Source organism: Monomorium pharaonis, chromosome 8 (genome assembly GCF_013373865.1).
Source record: "Monomorium pharaonis isolate MP-MQ-018 chromosome 8, ASM1337386v2, whole genome shotgun sequence".
In the NCBI taxonomy this organism is placed as follows: domain Eukaryota; kingdom Metazoa; phylum Arthropoda; class Insecta; order Hymenoptera; family Formicidae; genus Monomorium; species Monomorium pharaonis.
Genome location: NC_050474.1, coordinates 7917017 through 7932655, shown reverse-complemented (window position 1 = coordinate 7932655; position 15639 = coordinate 7917017). Strand labels below are relative to the sequence as shown.

Genomic DNA, 15639 nt, shown 5'->3' with positions numbered 1-15639 from the left:
CTCCGACATGCTCTTATTCACCCCAACGCACTCCAATACGTTGATTCCGATGACGCCAACTTATTAGAATGCGTTGGAGTGAGTAGGATCATGTCGGGGCATGGCGACGCGAACAAACCATATAGGTCTGTTCGCGTCACATGCCCCAACATGCTCCTATTCACCCCAACGCACTCCAATACGTTGATTCCGATGACGCCAACCTATTAGAATGCGTTGGAGTGAGTAGGAGCATGTCGGAGCATGGCGACGCGAACAAATCACAAGTGTCTTCCCGAACGCACCCAAAGAGACCAACGCACTCTAATAGGTTGGCGTCATCGGAATCAACCTATTAGAATGCGTTGGTCTGCTTGGGTTTGCTCCGAGTAGACCCAGAACAGGGGCTCGATTCTTGAAGTCATTCGCAAGAGAAACGTATACGCAAATACTCGCTCTAACAGAAAGTTGTAAGTTTATTGGTTAATAGCCATACGATAGCCAATAAATTTCCAACTTTTCTGTAAGATCAGAATTTGCGAATACGTTTCTCTTGCGAATGAATTCAAGAATAGAGCCCCAGACAAAACGAACAAGGCTATACTCTTTCGTTTCTCCGATCGCGCACAATACCGAACAGACTCGATTACGTTTTTCCGAACGCAGTTCAATGTCAATTCATCGTGATGGTGAACACAATGGCCTCTCGCTCGATTCCGTGACGGTGATTCGATGAACGAAGAATTTTTATAGAATTGCCGTTTTCCTCTCGCGCGTTTAAAGAAATTCTCTGTCAGCGAACTACGCTGTTCGGTTGTGATCCCTTGGGTAGCATCGTAATCCTTGATTGGGCTCGAGGTCGCGTCGACATCGGGGGCTTAAGCTGCGCGCTCGTTCCAGTCTCGTCACTGCTAGCGATTGCGTTGCGAAGTACAATGGCCGATATGGAAGGGAAGAGGCTGACCGAGCTCCGGGTGATAGACCTCAAGACGGAGCTAGAACGTCGCGGCCTGGACAAAACCGGCAACAAGGCAGCGCTTCTCGAGCGACTCTCCAAGGTAGGCGCAATGTCTCCTTTCTGTTTCTTTTTATCCGCGGATTGGATTTTTCGTGCACGAAGGCGCAACGTGTTATGCTCCAAGGGCGGTTTATCGCCGTTGATCTTGTGGATGTGCGGCAGACCTGTTTGTCACGTATTCGCGGTAATTGTAAGGATTCGTCGTCAATTAGGTCTATTTCGGAGTTCTGGCAAGACTACCCCTTTTTCCAGTAGTTAGATGAAACGTGCGCTGGACAGAGCGTCTGTCGAAAGGTTGCGCAATCTAATCAGTGTGCTACGCGGAGAGGGGGAAAGGCAATTTGAAACCCCAATGACTTCTTTGAAATAAACGACTGGTTCTCTCCTTGAATGTATTAACATGCCAATTGTCGATAAAAGGAATGAATTAGATTATACATGTGAATGAGGAAGAGCCAAAATGATAAGCCATTGACCTTCAAATATAGATAGTGATTGTGCAATTTTTTCTGCATGCAAAAATGCATAAAAACTTGTACTGTCAAAATTAATAAAGCAATTTTTTCATGTTTCTATCTTGGAAAACGAGATTACGCTACTTTAATGCGTTTATTGCCTCTTTGGTTGGGCAAAATTAAATCTTTGAACACTGACAGTGATGGTTTGCAAATAAAAATAAAATAATTTTTTTAGGCAATACTGGATGAAGGAGAGAATCCGGAGGAATATCTTATTATACCATCCGGTGGACAGTCTAAAGTCATTCCAAGAAAGAATAGTGGTATATATATATATATATATTTTCTTATGTCGTTAAGAAAGCAGCTTATATAGTATATACGAAGTGTTTATTACGAGGAAAAAAATTTTACTTTTTATTTGAATTTTTATCTTTGAAAATCATGGATTTTCATGAGAGTTCCATGAGATTAATACTTGAGAAAATTTTACTTCTAATAGTGAATTTGAGTGAACTGCACTAGTGTACACTCATTAAAGTTGCTGATCTAAGTATAAAGGAAAAATGCCAAAATCTTTAATAATAAAATATCTTTCCAGAGTTTTGAGTAAAATTCCTAAAAATTCTTAGGGAAAATGCTTTTACAGTAAATTAAATTAGAGTAAATACCTTGTCAAATTTAATATTCAAAACTTGTGATTTTTTAAAACATGAAGTAGTTTTTTTATAACTATGTTATATATTAAGGAATGTTAAAAAACATGATAGTAAAAAAATTTTTCAAAGCTTTTATTAAATAATTTTATTATCTTATGTAGAATTTTGAATAAATTTCTGAAAAATTCTGAAAATGTTAATGATTATTATATACGAATTAAATTGATTTAAGATTCTTTTAGTGATAAATTTTTAAAGATTTTTATTTGTTAAACTTTTGTACCAATACAGGAACTTTGAGTCAAGAAGATTCTACTGAGTGCTCTGATAATCAGAAGGAAGAAAATGTCGATGGACAGGATAATATAAATAAATATAAGATAGAGATAAAGACAGAAGAACTTGATGAGAAAGAAATTACTATCAAGAAAGAAGTAAAAGAAGTATTGCATTGATATTAGATACTTCGATTAAATTAAAGATGAATTTATCATTCAGAATTATTAAATGGCTTTTTTGTTTAGGAAACAGAGTGCCCTGAAGTTAAGGATTTTGTTATTAAGGTGGAAAGATTGGACGACAAAATGCAAGGAGTTAAGACAGTGGATGAAAATGCACAAAACAACGATAAGAGTGAGGCAGAGAAAACTGTAACAAATCAAATCTCAGATGCACCATCTACTACTGTTGAAGCTAATGGAATTGACAATGAGGATTCTATTAACTTAACTATTGGGGAAGATGAAGAGAATCTTTTAGCGGAAGAGGTATGAATTAGGATAGAAATGTCTTGAGTAACTACACACACACACACACACACACACACACAAGTTGTCCCAGATTGAATCATTTTTATTTTACAGAATGAAAGGGGGTGAAATTTTAAACTAAAAATTTCTTTATCAATTTTGCCTCAGATTATTATTTACTGAATTATTAATAAATGAAATTAATCAATCAAACGGCGCACGGCCGGAGTATGCAGAAATGTAGCATACCATGGGGCTTCATGAGCTCCACGCGCTTATCACACATTTCCTTAAAACTTTATTTTAATTTTTTATATCAATGAATGATTAAATAAATAAACTTAAATTAATAAATAAATAAAGAAATAACTAAATAAACTAATAAGTAAATAAATATAATTAGAAATTATTTCAATTTCTTATTATTTTTAATTTTTAGTTATTAATTATTTGTGGACTTGTATTTACTCAATTATTTAAAATATTTATTTAATTCAATTACTTAATTCTCATAGTTGGCTTAGCAACAATGTGCAAAATTAACTATGGAGTTTGTTATACATAGGTATAAAAAAATTGTTAATAAATATTATCAAATTTCTATATCTATAAAAATATTATCAACTTTTAATATTATCAATATTATTTTAATATATTATATTTAATATTAAAATAAATTATATGTAAACAATTTGTTTAAACAATTTTTGAAAAATTATTTTAGCATGTGTCAATTATTAAAATGATTCGATGAATTTTTTTCTGCAGCAGTGGAATTATCAATTTTACTTAAAATTAGTTTTGAATAAATTGTTTAAAATTTTAATAATTTTTTTAATGTTGACATGTATTGTATAAGTTAAAATTGATTGCTACAAAAAAATTCATCAGAATCATTCTAATGATTGACACATGCTAATTTTTTTTAATTGTTTAAACAATTAACAACATTTAATTGTTTACAATTTATTTTGATATTTTTTATTAACAATTTTTTTAATACCTATAACAAACTCCATAGTTAATTTTGCTCGTTGTTGCTAAGTCAACTATGAGAATTAAGTAGTTGAATTAATATTTTAAATAATTGAATAAATACGAGTACACAAATAAATAATAACTAAAAATAAAAAATAAGAAATTGAAATAATTCCTAATTGTATTTATTTTTATTTATTTACTTATTAATTTATTTAGTTATTTATTTCTTGATTATTAATTTAAATTTATATATTTACTTAATTATTTATTAATATAAAAAATTAAAATAAAGTTTTATGGGAATGTGTGATAAACACATGTGGAGCCTGTGGAGTCCCAAAGCATGCTACGCTTCTGCATACTCTGTCCGCGCGCCGTCTGATTGACCAATTTTATTTATTAATAATTCAGTAAATAATATAATCTGAGTCAAAATTGGTATAAGAACTTTTAGTTTAAAATTTTATTCTTTTTTACTCTGTAAAATAAAAATGATTTAATCTGAGACATCGTGCGTGCGTGCGTGTGTATATAATACTCCAAGATTCTACAGATATCTCTCTACTTACGACTACTTTGATTTACAACCAATATTCTATCAACTAAAAATGAATTAATTATAATGAGATTGATTAAGCACTTTATGTTAATTTTTAAGTTAATTTATGTTCTAAATATAATATTTTATAATACTAAATATTTAGAGTTATATTTCTAAGAAAAAATAACAAATATTTTAAGAATTCTTAAAAAAATTTTGTTTTGTTTTTTAAATAAAGATTTACGATTGTTTTTAATAATAAAATGATTTTGCCTAAACAATATTTTATGTATAAAATAAATATATTGTAAGCAATTTATATACAGTAACAATAGTTTACCTTTAACACTATATTATTATTTGACTTATGGTCAATTAAATTTAAGACTAAAGTATCGAAATGTAACTTTGTCGTAAATGGAGACTTGTAGATTAAAAGTTCTTTTAGAATCTTTTCTAACGGACATTTTTCTTATTGCAGACAGAGTCTCATGACAGGCACAAAGGTAAGTTTGCCATTATTTATCATTTTCTATAAATTTAGATGTAAGTATTGCAAGGCTAGCGATATTTGTATCTGCGGCATCCTGAGTAAATTAGCGAAAGCAATAGCATCAAGAACCAAGCATCTTCAAGAACGTATTCATGCAACCGTCCGGAACAAGGGCGACATCGGGATCATCCGCCAACTTTCTCCTTCTGACTACGAGAGTTCCTGTCGATGAAAGTTCCTCTTCGTCGAACTTTGTTTCAACTTCCAGCTGCGACATAAGCCAGCCACGATAGGCGTACTATCGTTCAAGTGCAAGCTAGCAACGTTTAAGGCATTTCGACTGGGATAAACACATGGTGATCGATAAGGTTGTCAACCGGGATAAACAGTGTACAGTTTCCCGACATTCCCACGCTACTGTTCGAGCGAACAAGCCATATATCCTGTAGTCTTTAAGTTAGTTAACGCTATAAGTTTGATATACCATTACATTAATTATACCTACCACGTAGAGCATCGTTGGATCTCTCTTATCATCGAATCATATGGATACAGGAAGACTCATGTATACGCCAACAAATGTTTGCTGCAAAATACAAATTGTCACATGACATAAGGTTTGATCTTCGAATCGTTGTCGCGTGTATATGTTTGAGCACGTTTTCCACGCGCGAGAATAGTATATATATATATTTATATATAATCTGCAGGAATTATTTTATCAACGCAGAGCAATGCAAATTCACCAAATTGATGAGCATGTTCTGCGATGCATTTATAATATTTTTTCTTTTTTCTTTTCAATCCGTTTTTTATTTGCAAATTTCGTGAAAAGAGATGCGAAGGCAATTTTGCACAGGCGCACTCGCGCGTGTAAAACCGACGTAAAAACCGATGAGAAAGCTTTAGGTTACCTGGATCAAACCGATGCTGTCGAAGATCGGTGGCTCGTAATATCGTGCAAGTTGCATCGTTACTTGCTGCGTGAATTTCTTAGTGACTTGGCCGAAATTCCTGACTGGAAGTCACGAGCCACTAAAGCAGGAGATGTTTAGGAGGGAGGGAGAAGAGTCTGGGCTTCACAGAAAGTGACTATGCTACCTTGATTGTCCCTGCAGATGGTGGAGAGAAGAAGAAAGTGGAAGAAAACAAGAAGGGAGACTCTAAAGGCAGCGGTAGAGCGGATCCTGGCACCAGCAGCAAGGAAGGGACGACGTCTGGCGTGAACGGGACGAAGATCAAGCAGGAGGGTGGAGATGGAGGAAGCAAGAGGTTGGTCTCTCTCATAGAGCTAAAAAAAAGTACGGTTCGCAGTACTGTGGTACGGCAAACTGGAAATGTGTCGCTCACAACTCTGCTAGGGATGTTCTACTGCTGCATAACCATATCATCCGGATGATCTCTCTCTATCTCTCTCTCTCTGTACCGTCAGGAGACAATGGATTTCCAAGATGAGATCACTCACGTCACACAATGCAAGATTATGTTTAATTCCTTTTTTCAAATTGAATCTCGGAAGTTAAACTTCCTTAATCTGTGTCCTACCTTTAGGTTGTAATTTTTAAACTCTGGAAAGTATGTTAAGAGATCAAGAATTTGGCTAACAAACTTAAACTAATCTGTCGAGTGTCATTTGCCTTTTCCCTTCGTATATTTGATAAAAACGATTACACGTACTTTATATATATCAAGAAAAAAAAATCCTGACGTACTCCGTGTGCTGTATTTCCTATACGCCGAGGACATTTATTCGTTTTATTGAACGACAGCAATTTCATCGTGCGTCGCTATACAAAGGACATTAATATCTTATGGTAAATTATATTCGGCAAAACGTGCTAAAATCCTCATACTACTATCAAGAAGCGATTTCTCTCTTCTATTGCTTACTGAAGATACTACTACCCTAAAAAAAAGAGAGAAAAATATTTAAAAAATACTCCCGATTATGGCAAGAAATATTCTGTCAGAAGAACTGCAGATGACCCTTTTGTGGATGCTTAGCGCTGATAAGTGTTGCCACATGGACACAATTTCCTTATGCATGAGTGACAAAAGAGTGGATGAACAGAGAACACAGTGAATACACAACCAGTTTGAATAGAACTGATAACGTACGAGATTGTGGACAAGAGTGAAACCTTCAAAAAGAAATCTAGATTATTATCACTTAAAAATAAGTTGCTAGCCAAATTTATGTATACTTAACATAGTTACAGAGATACGTATTAAGCACATTTATAATCTTAATTAAATTGTTATTTGTAATCAGAAACTATTATCACTTCTAATTTTCCGATATAATAACGATATTATCCTTTTCAGTGTGGAGTCTAGCAATAAGAGTCAGAAAAGAGAAGAAAAAGGTAAGTTATATTTGTTTACTATTTTTGAATAGTTTTATCTTGTTTTCTTTTTTTAAAATAAAGATTAGACATTCCATAGAATTCCAAGTGCCTTATGCAATTAATATTTCACAGATAAAAAGATATCTCAGGTCAATCCAACCAATGCAAGCAGTCGCAATTTATGGGTATCCGGTTTATCATCCAGTACTCGTGCGACCGATCTGAAGCAAATCTTCTCAAAGTATGGCAAGGTCATAGGTGCAAAAGTGGTGACGAATGCAAGAACTCCCGGAGCGAGATGTTACGGTTACGTAACTATGTCTTCAAGCGAAGATGCTGCTAAATGTATACAGCATCTACATAGAACTGAGCTGCATGGACGTGTCATATCTGTCGAAAAGGTAAGTTGTGATAATTCGATTGTGACACGAAGTATACTTTTCTTGATTATTCATTATTTCAAGAAGTTTTATTCTTAGTTTTTATTTTTTTTCTTTTAAATTCTTTTATAGGCGAAAGGTGATACGCAGCAAAGTCATGTACGTAAACGTGATACAGTTAATGGTAAATCAGAGAAGAAAGAGGAGAAAGAAAAGCCGAAAGATCACGATATAAATGAAAGAAAAGAAAAGGAAATAAAGAAAGAATTTGAGGAAAAAGGATCAGATGCTGGTAAATTATTTATATTAATAGTTACAGTAACAGAGGAAAATTTATTTTTCTTAAATATATGTATTTTAATTTTCAATAATATATATATTAAACATGTATATTAAATTACTTTTGTTTAGCAAAAAAATCTGATGATAAAAGTGAAAACACTGAAGTAAAAGTAAAAATTGAGATGCAAGACAAAAAAGAAGATGCACCTAAAGAGTCAGACTCTCGATCGATAAAATCTACTAGCAAGAAACCGGAGAGCGAAAGAGGACGACGAGAAGAAAAACGAATGCGTACTTGGGACAGAGACCATCGATCTCATAGTCGATCCCGGAGTCGTGAACGACGAAAGCGCGATGATGTTCTCACATTTGCTAAAATCAGAGTAAATATCTTCATTAAATTTAATTTCAAATAAAACTATCCAATAAACAAGGTGTTTACTATCATGAAAAACGGGGAAAATTTGTAATTTACTTTTTATCCGTGAAAAAATTGTAGATTTTTATCTGAAATTTTAAATTCAAATTCTATCTTTCTGACTAAATGGTTTCTTTCAGCATTCTCTCGATAATGTAAAGTTGAAAATCTGGGATATATTTCTCAGAATTCTTTTGTAAAATTTGAGTAAACATCCTGGTAAACTACTAAGAAAAATGAATTTGTATAAAAGACGAAATCTCAAATTTCAGGAGGAACGTGAGCGGCAGAGATTGCGCGAAAGGGAACGGATGCTGAGGGAGGAAGAGCGAAGAAGAAGAGAAGACATGGAACGTCAACGAGAGATAGAGCGCAGACACCGAGAAGAGGCTGCACGCTTGGAGAGAGAACGTGAGAAGCTGAGACGAGAAAGAGAACGAATCGAACAGGAAAAGGCTGAGTTACTACGACTCGAGCGTGAACGACAGAAGCTCGAAAGGGAAAAGCTCGAGCGCGAGAGACTAGAGTTGAAGAGACAGCAGATGCGTTTAGAGGAAAGCCGACGTGCACCACCGCCACCATCCATCAAGAGATCGTCCACCGATAGAAGAGATCCGCGAGATTTGTATGTGGAATCTGACAGGAAACGGATAGCTACAGAGCATAGTCGCAGACATAGCCCGGATAGAATAGTCGATAGACGCAATGAGATGCTAGATCGGGTGTCAGATAGACGATTGGATCCTTCGCCACCATCTCGATACGAGTCCAGCAGGTAAACTTTTGAACAATTTTTTATTAAAGATATATTAAAATGTCGCTTCACGTGATGTGTCATCGCTATCAAAAATTATTACAAAATTATTGAGTAATATAATAATAAACTATAATGAGTAATATATAATAATATTTTGAATAATTCTGTGTGTGCGTGCGTGCGTGCGCGCATATATATACAGGGAGTCCCAGAGCATACTGGTCACTGTTCATAAAAAGGTAGATGGGATCGAGATGAACATAAAAGTTCAATATTGTTGTGGGTTTGGTCTGCTAATAATCGAGATATAAATTTTTTAAATTATGCGAATGAGAGCGCGCCTTGCGCGCCGAAGGAAGGGCTCGAGCCGCTCGAGCCATAGCACGGCCTACTGTTTCAAGCATTGGCTGCCGGCGGCGGCGGGGGAAAGAAGGAAAAGCGTGGCGTCGTCGCCGTTCCCACGTCTCGCCGCACCGCGCCTAAGCTCGCGTCGATGGCTGCTACGCACACTCGCGATTACATGACGAGATTATAAATTATTAATAAAAATAGGACAAATTTAAATCTTAATAAACTTTTGTAAGTAAGAAAGTCGAAAGAGAGAAAGCGATGGAAACGTATGGAACCTGCAAATAATATAATATTTGCCGCATCAAATTCTCTCATCGTTTTTTATGGAATATTAAATTAACGAAGATTTATCACGATTGATTCTTTATACATTCTCCTTTCGTAACCATCTTATTAGAAAATTACGAAATGCACGTAATACTATCCCTAATATGCACTCTTTGTAAAATAACACGATAGAAAAATATTCACGTTTGATCTAACGACTTCAGGATAAATTATTCGATGCAGCTTCTACGGTAATTATAGGTAATTAGAGATCAATGTTATGTCAAGTATTGTTAGTATGATTAACTAGAAATGATTTTCTCTTGTATATGATAGAGAACTTCGAATTTCTTCTATCGTTAATACATTATAAGTCACTGAAAATCTGTCGTAATTAATAATGCAATTAAAGGTAGAAGAAACTCTGAATTTTTTTATTCATTATTGAATTTTTTATTTACTCTTGATTCGTATGTAAAATTGAACTTTGTACTTTTATACTTTGTAATTTAGCAGGAATATCTTTCCCTCTAAAGTATTTACAGAAACACGATAAACGTCATTTTCAACAACAGTTCCAATCAATATTATTAGAGTTTCATTAAATGTCATAAAATTTTTTTAACAAGATTACTATTTTTTAACATTTTTAACATTAAACACGATACGACACTCAGAAAGAAAGTATCGTGCTGATTATTTATCGCAATTTTAGTGATAATTTTTGATAATTTTTTTTTCGATCGTGTGTAACACTAAAAATATAAAGAAATGATAATTGTTAAAATTTTATTCAAATTACACATAATAAAAGTAGAAAGTACAAACTAAAGATGTTGTTAAACATGGTAATATTTATTGTATTTGTGTACTACGTAGTGCTTGAGAGGGAAAGAGGGAGAGAGAGAGAGAGAGAGAGAGAGAGAGAGAGAGAGAGAGAGAGAGAGAGAGAGAGTAAAAGAGAGAGGGAGAGAGAGAGTAAAAGAGAGAGGGAGAGAGAGGTGTCATACTAAAATGCGCGAAATACTTATCCATAGTATGTTACACCCTTTGTAATAACACAGAAAAATATTCCCTCTTGATGTAACGATTTCACGATAGCTTAGGCGTGATACTACGATAATTATGCTTAAAAATTAATGTTCAATATCATGTATTGTTAACACAACGAAGGATTTTCTTTTATAACCATAGAAAACTTACAGTTTCTTTTACCTTTAACTGCATTATTAATTACGACAGATTTTCAGTGACTTATAATGTATTAACGATAGAAGAAATTCGAAGTTCTCTATCATATACAAGAGAAAATCATTTCTAGTTAACCATACTAACGATACTTGACATAACATTGATCTCTAATTACCTATAATTACCGTAGAAGTTGCATCGAATAATTTATCCTGAAGTCGTTAGATCAAACGTGAATATTTTTCTATCGTGTTATTTTACAAAGAGTGCATATTAGGGATAGTATTTCGTGCATTTCGTAATTTTCTAATAAGATGGTTACGAAAGAAGAATGTATAAAGAATCAATCGTGATAAATCTTCGTTAATTTAATATTCCATAAAAAACGATGAGAGAATTTGATGCGGCAAATATTATATTATTTGCAGGTTCCATACGTTTCCATCGCTTTCTCTCTTTCGACTTTCTTATTTACAAAAGTTTATTACGATTTAAATTTGTCCTATTTTTATTAATAATTCATAATCTCGTCATGTAATCGCGAGTGTGCGTAGCAGCCATCGACGCGAGCTTAGGCGCGGTGCGGCGAGACGTGGGAACGGCGACGACGCCACGCTTCTCCTTCTTTCCCCCGCCGCCGCCGGCAGCCAATGCTTGAGACAGTAGGCCGTGCTCGAGCCCTTCCTTCGGCGCGCAAGGCGCGCTCTCATTCGCATAATTTAAAAAATTTATATCTCGATTATTAGCAGACCAAACCCACAACAATATTGAACTTTTATGTTCATCTCGATCCCATCTACCTTTTTATGAACAGTGACCAGTATGCTCTGGGACTCCCTGTATATATATATATATATATATATATATATATATATATATATATATATATGTATGTATGTATGTATGTATGTATGTATGTATGTATATATATGCTATCAAATTTATTTCAGATCAACTCAAGAATTGGGATTGAAAAAGGAATTCAAAAGAAGTAGCGATTTCTCTTCAAGGAACAGTCGACCAGATAGCTTTTCCGATGTTTCTCGGGGAAGAGAAGTTATCGTACGACGAGAAAGTTTGTCCACCACATCCTCGTCCATAGATCCTCGACAAGTGAAGGAAAGGTATTGTAGTCTCAAATTATAGAACTATAATGATCAAATATTTCAAACTTAATTAATTTCTTTATTTGAATTTACACAGATATGATCGTCCAAATACCACATCTTATACACGCGAACGCGAAGTACGACGTTCCGATCCCGAGACGCATCGAAGCTCTAGAGATACTCATACGCGATTCAGCGATAGTTTTAAACCTCCGACATCTAGTACGCCCCGTAAGTATGACCAATCGTACGTGTACGAGAGGTGGTTTTAGATGGGATAACACTCAGAGCTTTTGTCACTTTTTTCACTCTTATAATTGATGTCACCCTATTGAATCATTTTTAGACGACTATTCTTTAATTTTGTACACAGGATATAAGAATTACTTTAAGTCAAGATGCAATAAAGTAGCCAAAACAGCTTCATGAAACATTTCTGAGAACAGAGAAGAAGGCGTATACACACGATCTGCCGTTATAAATGTAATAAATGAATTTTTGTTTAATATCCTTGATTGAAAATTGTTGAACAACATAAATAATGTGAAATTATTAGATAGTGTGGTTAAATTATATCTCAAAATATATTAATTATTATAAAACAGTAAAATATGCGCTCAAAATAAATATGAAAAATCGAAATCGTTAAAATTTAAAAATATAAACTTTAATTGTATTGCTTTTAATTTAAAAAATAGTAAAGTTTGCTAAATGATCGTTAAGAATTTTTTTCTTTTTCACAAATTATATTTTTCGTGCAAATAATCTAATATAATTTTGATAGTTGCCTTTTAATTAATATAATTAATATTATACAAATATTTTGTAATTTTTGGCTTAAAAAAAATTCGAAAATAGAAGTATCTGAGAAAATAAATGATGTATATATATATATATTTTTTTTTATATATAAAAATGTATATATTTTTCAATTCATGCTTTGAAGTGCTAAACATTTTCAAAAAGATAGGAAGAGTGAGTGAGTGAATGTGTGTGTGCGTGCGTGCGTGCATGTGTACAAGGTAATTACATGCCTATGTTATTGATAACTAAGCTGTAAAATAGATGAAAAACTAGCTAAATATAATAGAGGTATTCTTTGCTTTTTTTAAAATTAATTTTAATTTTTAATCATATGTTGATACACACATAAACTTTTTTTTCCAAATTTTAAACCTGGTAAGTTTTGTTATTGGACTTTTTTTGTTAAACGTAAAATTATTCAGTGTTTATGATTAAAAGTTAAAATAAACTTATGTTAAAGTTTGTTAAATTCATATAAAACTGTATGTAGAAATAAAATTAAAATAATTTTATTTGGTTATGTAAAAGAATAAGGTTTCGCCAAACATATAAAAACATGAAAGGAAACTGAAAATAGGATTTCGCTCGATTTTAATGATTTCAGAGAAGTTCGTTTTTAAGTATTTTAGTTTGATATTCTTTTACATATTATATTAATTCATGTGAAGAAATTTATTACCTTATTCCAAATTCAATCTGTATTCTCTTTTATAAATGTGTATGCTTCGTAATAAAAATTTATATAATTTCTTAATTAGTTGAGTTTTCATTGTAGTTAGTTGAACCTGCTTGATGAGTTTTACGATGGTTTATCTAATAAATGCTACGCGATACTTATGGATTTTGCACCAATTGTGCTTGTCATGTCTGTGCAACTGATTAACATACTTTTTATTATAAAGCATACCAAATGATACGAATGCAAAGCTTAATAAAATTTTGCAATTGAGTAAGATTGTACAACTTTTTTATTTTTGCTGATAAACATTTTAATACTTTTTATATATTCTATCACACCAAGGAGAAAGAGAGAGAATTGTACATTTTCTTGCAACTATGATAAAGTAATAAAAGTACTGTCTTCATTTTCGCATGCCATTGTTATATTCAGGTGAAAGTCGTTATGTGGAGAGCAATCGTACACCCAGCAGTTGGCATTCGGGACCTACATCCTCGAAATCTTTTAATTCTGTAACGGGGAGCAGCGGATCCCGCGATCCCCGCAACGAACCTTCTAGCTGGAGTTCTAGATCGTCCGATAGTGTTAACAGGTATAGAACATGCTATTTAATTTACAAACATAACTTTCAACACATGTGACTTCTTGCTTTATTCAGGATATAATCACAAAATTCTTCAATAAAACATTAGACATTTGTTAATTAAATCAATCGTGATTATCCTTGTTATTAATTTTTAATTGATTATTTTAGTTAAGCGAAAATTTAACGATTATTCAAAATTGTTTGACAATTTTATTAATTTATTACATGAATCATGATTATATTGTAAATTTTTCAATCAATTAATCAATGAATAATCAATTAAAATTAATGTTCAATATTCCATTGGATATTAATCCATCGATAGCTAAATGCATGCGTTTGTACGCAGATGGAGTAACTCGAGCAGCATGGGAAACACTCTACGGTATCCGATTCCGCCAACTTATCAAAGCGGACCGATGCAATCTACGGGACTGTCCGCGCCCGGGACGGCACCGTCGTACGAGCGGTTCGAGGCGTACAAATCGTCCATGCCTATGAGAAAATATTGATTATCGGACTGCGCGAACTTTCGCGATCCGTTCAAGTAAACCGGAACACTCACGGGGAGTTCTTATAACTCCTTAAGGCGAGTACAGGATACTAATAGTTTAAATATAATACGGATAAAATCGCGACGAATTGCAAATTATATATATATATATATATATATATATATATATGATTACGCGAAATTAATTGCAGCGTCCGGTCTTGAAAGTATAACAATTCCAAAAACATTTTCTGTTTCCACGCCACAGCTTGATTGATCAAAGGAATCACCTACACATTCTATCGACATCACTCGATTCACTGCAGTCGAATAAAGGGTCAATTTTATATAAAATTCATATTGTGCATAATAATGTCCAAGAAGAGGCACTTTCATAATTTGCAATTATGGATGTTCTCTTGTCTTTTTTTTTTTTTTTTGTATATGTGTCCATTCAGCATGATGTATACATATGGTGGATACATTTCTAAACTATTCGTATCTAACTGATTTTTGTACATGTGTTAATAGATCACTGAAGTGTCCCTGTGAGATAAGATGCGATTTATTTTCTTATCGGTTTGTAAATTGCGCGCCATCCGTTTGTTCTGCAAACGTTGATTGGTCGGTTATTGTCATCCGAGAAATGTTTGACTTTAAAGCGAGAGGGACGTAGAGGCTATAAGTGCACCTGTTTATCTTAAACGAGTTTGTTTTAATAGAATATAATAAAACGAACGAAAAGTGTATGACAAAGGATATTGTATTGCATAATTCTCTTATATTCGTCGGGGAGAAGCATTTTTTTCTCTTACTTGATCAGAGTATGATTGGGATCCACATATTGGATCCTGGCATCGCGGAAGACAAATTGTACGTGTTAAATAACGCGGTAGCTATGCCTACTTTATACAGCGAAAACGCGAATGAACTTGATGTAACGACAATTGTCACAGTAACATGAATAAATTTAGGAAACATTAAGAGTTCTTATGGCGCTTGGCTCACTTCCTTTCTCCAGGAACGAAGACACGGATCTCGCGAACGGTCCGAGAGAAGATGCGACTCGCTGACCCCCCCGGGAACATACCAGCGC

The 15639-nt window shown here is 33.7% G+C and overlaps 1 protein-coding gene across 4 annotated transcripts; it reads left to right on the top strand.

Annotated features, from left to right (window-relative positions):
- The first annotated feature begins 636 nt into the window (after positions 1-636).
- LOC105832849 (SAFB-like transcription modulator) lies at positions 637-15527 on the top strand. 4 transcript variants are annotated; one of them, XR_003625483.2, is made up of 16 exons: positions 637-1037; positions 1691-1778; positions 2406-2557; positions 2639-2881; positions 4867-4891; positions 5997-6150; positions 7204-7244; positions 7359-7627; positions 7739-7898; positions 8018-8271; positions 8579-9081; positions 11823-11996; positions 12076-12212; positions 13897-14056; positions 14400-14639; positions 14812-15527. XR_003625483.2 is itself a non-coding variant. In XM_012674132.3 (15 exons), exons 1-15 carry the CDS (start codon positions 915-917, stop codon positions 14560-14562), a joined length of 2637 nt encoding a protein of 878 aa, XP_012529586.1. In that variant the 5' UTR covers positions 637-914; the 3' UTR covers positions 14563-15527. The 4 variants fall into 4 exon arrangements, 3 of the variants coding, with proteins under 3 accessions (XP_012529586.1, XP_012529585.1, XP_012529587.1); XM_012674132.3 differs by having other exon boundaries at positions 2406-2548; positions 14400-15527; XM_012674131.3 differs by having other exon boundaries at positions 14400-15527.
- The last annotated feature ends 112 nt before the right edge of the window (positions 15528-15639 follow it).

Coding starts and splice junctions, on each gene's coding strand:
- LOC105832849 (XM_012674131.3), top strand. CDS start 915: ATGGCCGATATGGAAGGGAAGAGGCTGACCGAGCTCCGGGTGATAGAC. Junction 7,899..8,017: donor GGAAAAAGGATCAGATGCTG/GTAAATTATTTA, acceptor ACTTTTGTTTAG/CAAAAAAATCTGATGATAAA. Junction 14,057..14,399: donor TCGTCCGATAGTGTTAACAG/GTATAGAACATG, acceptor GTTTGTACGCAG/ATGGAGTAACTCGAGCAGCA.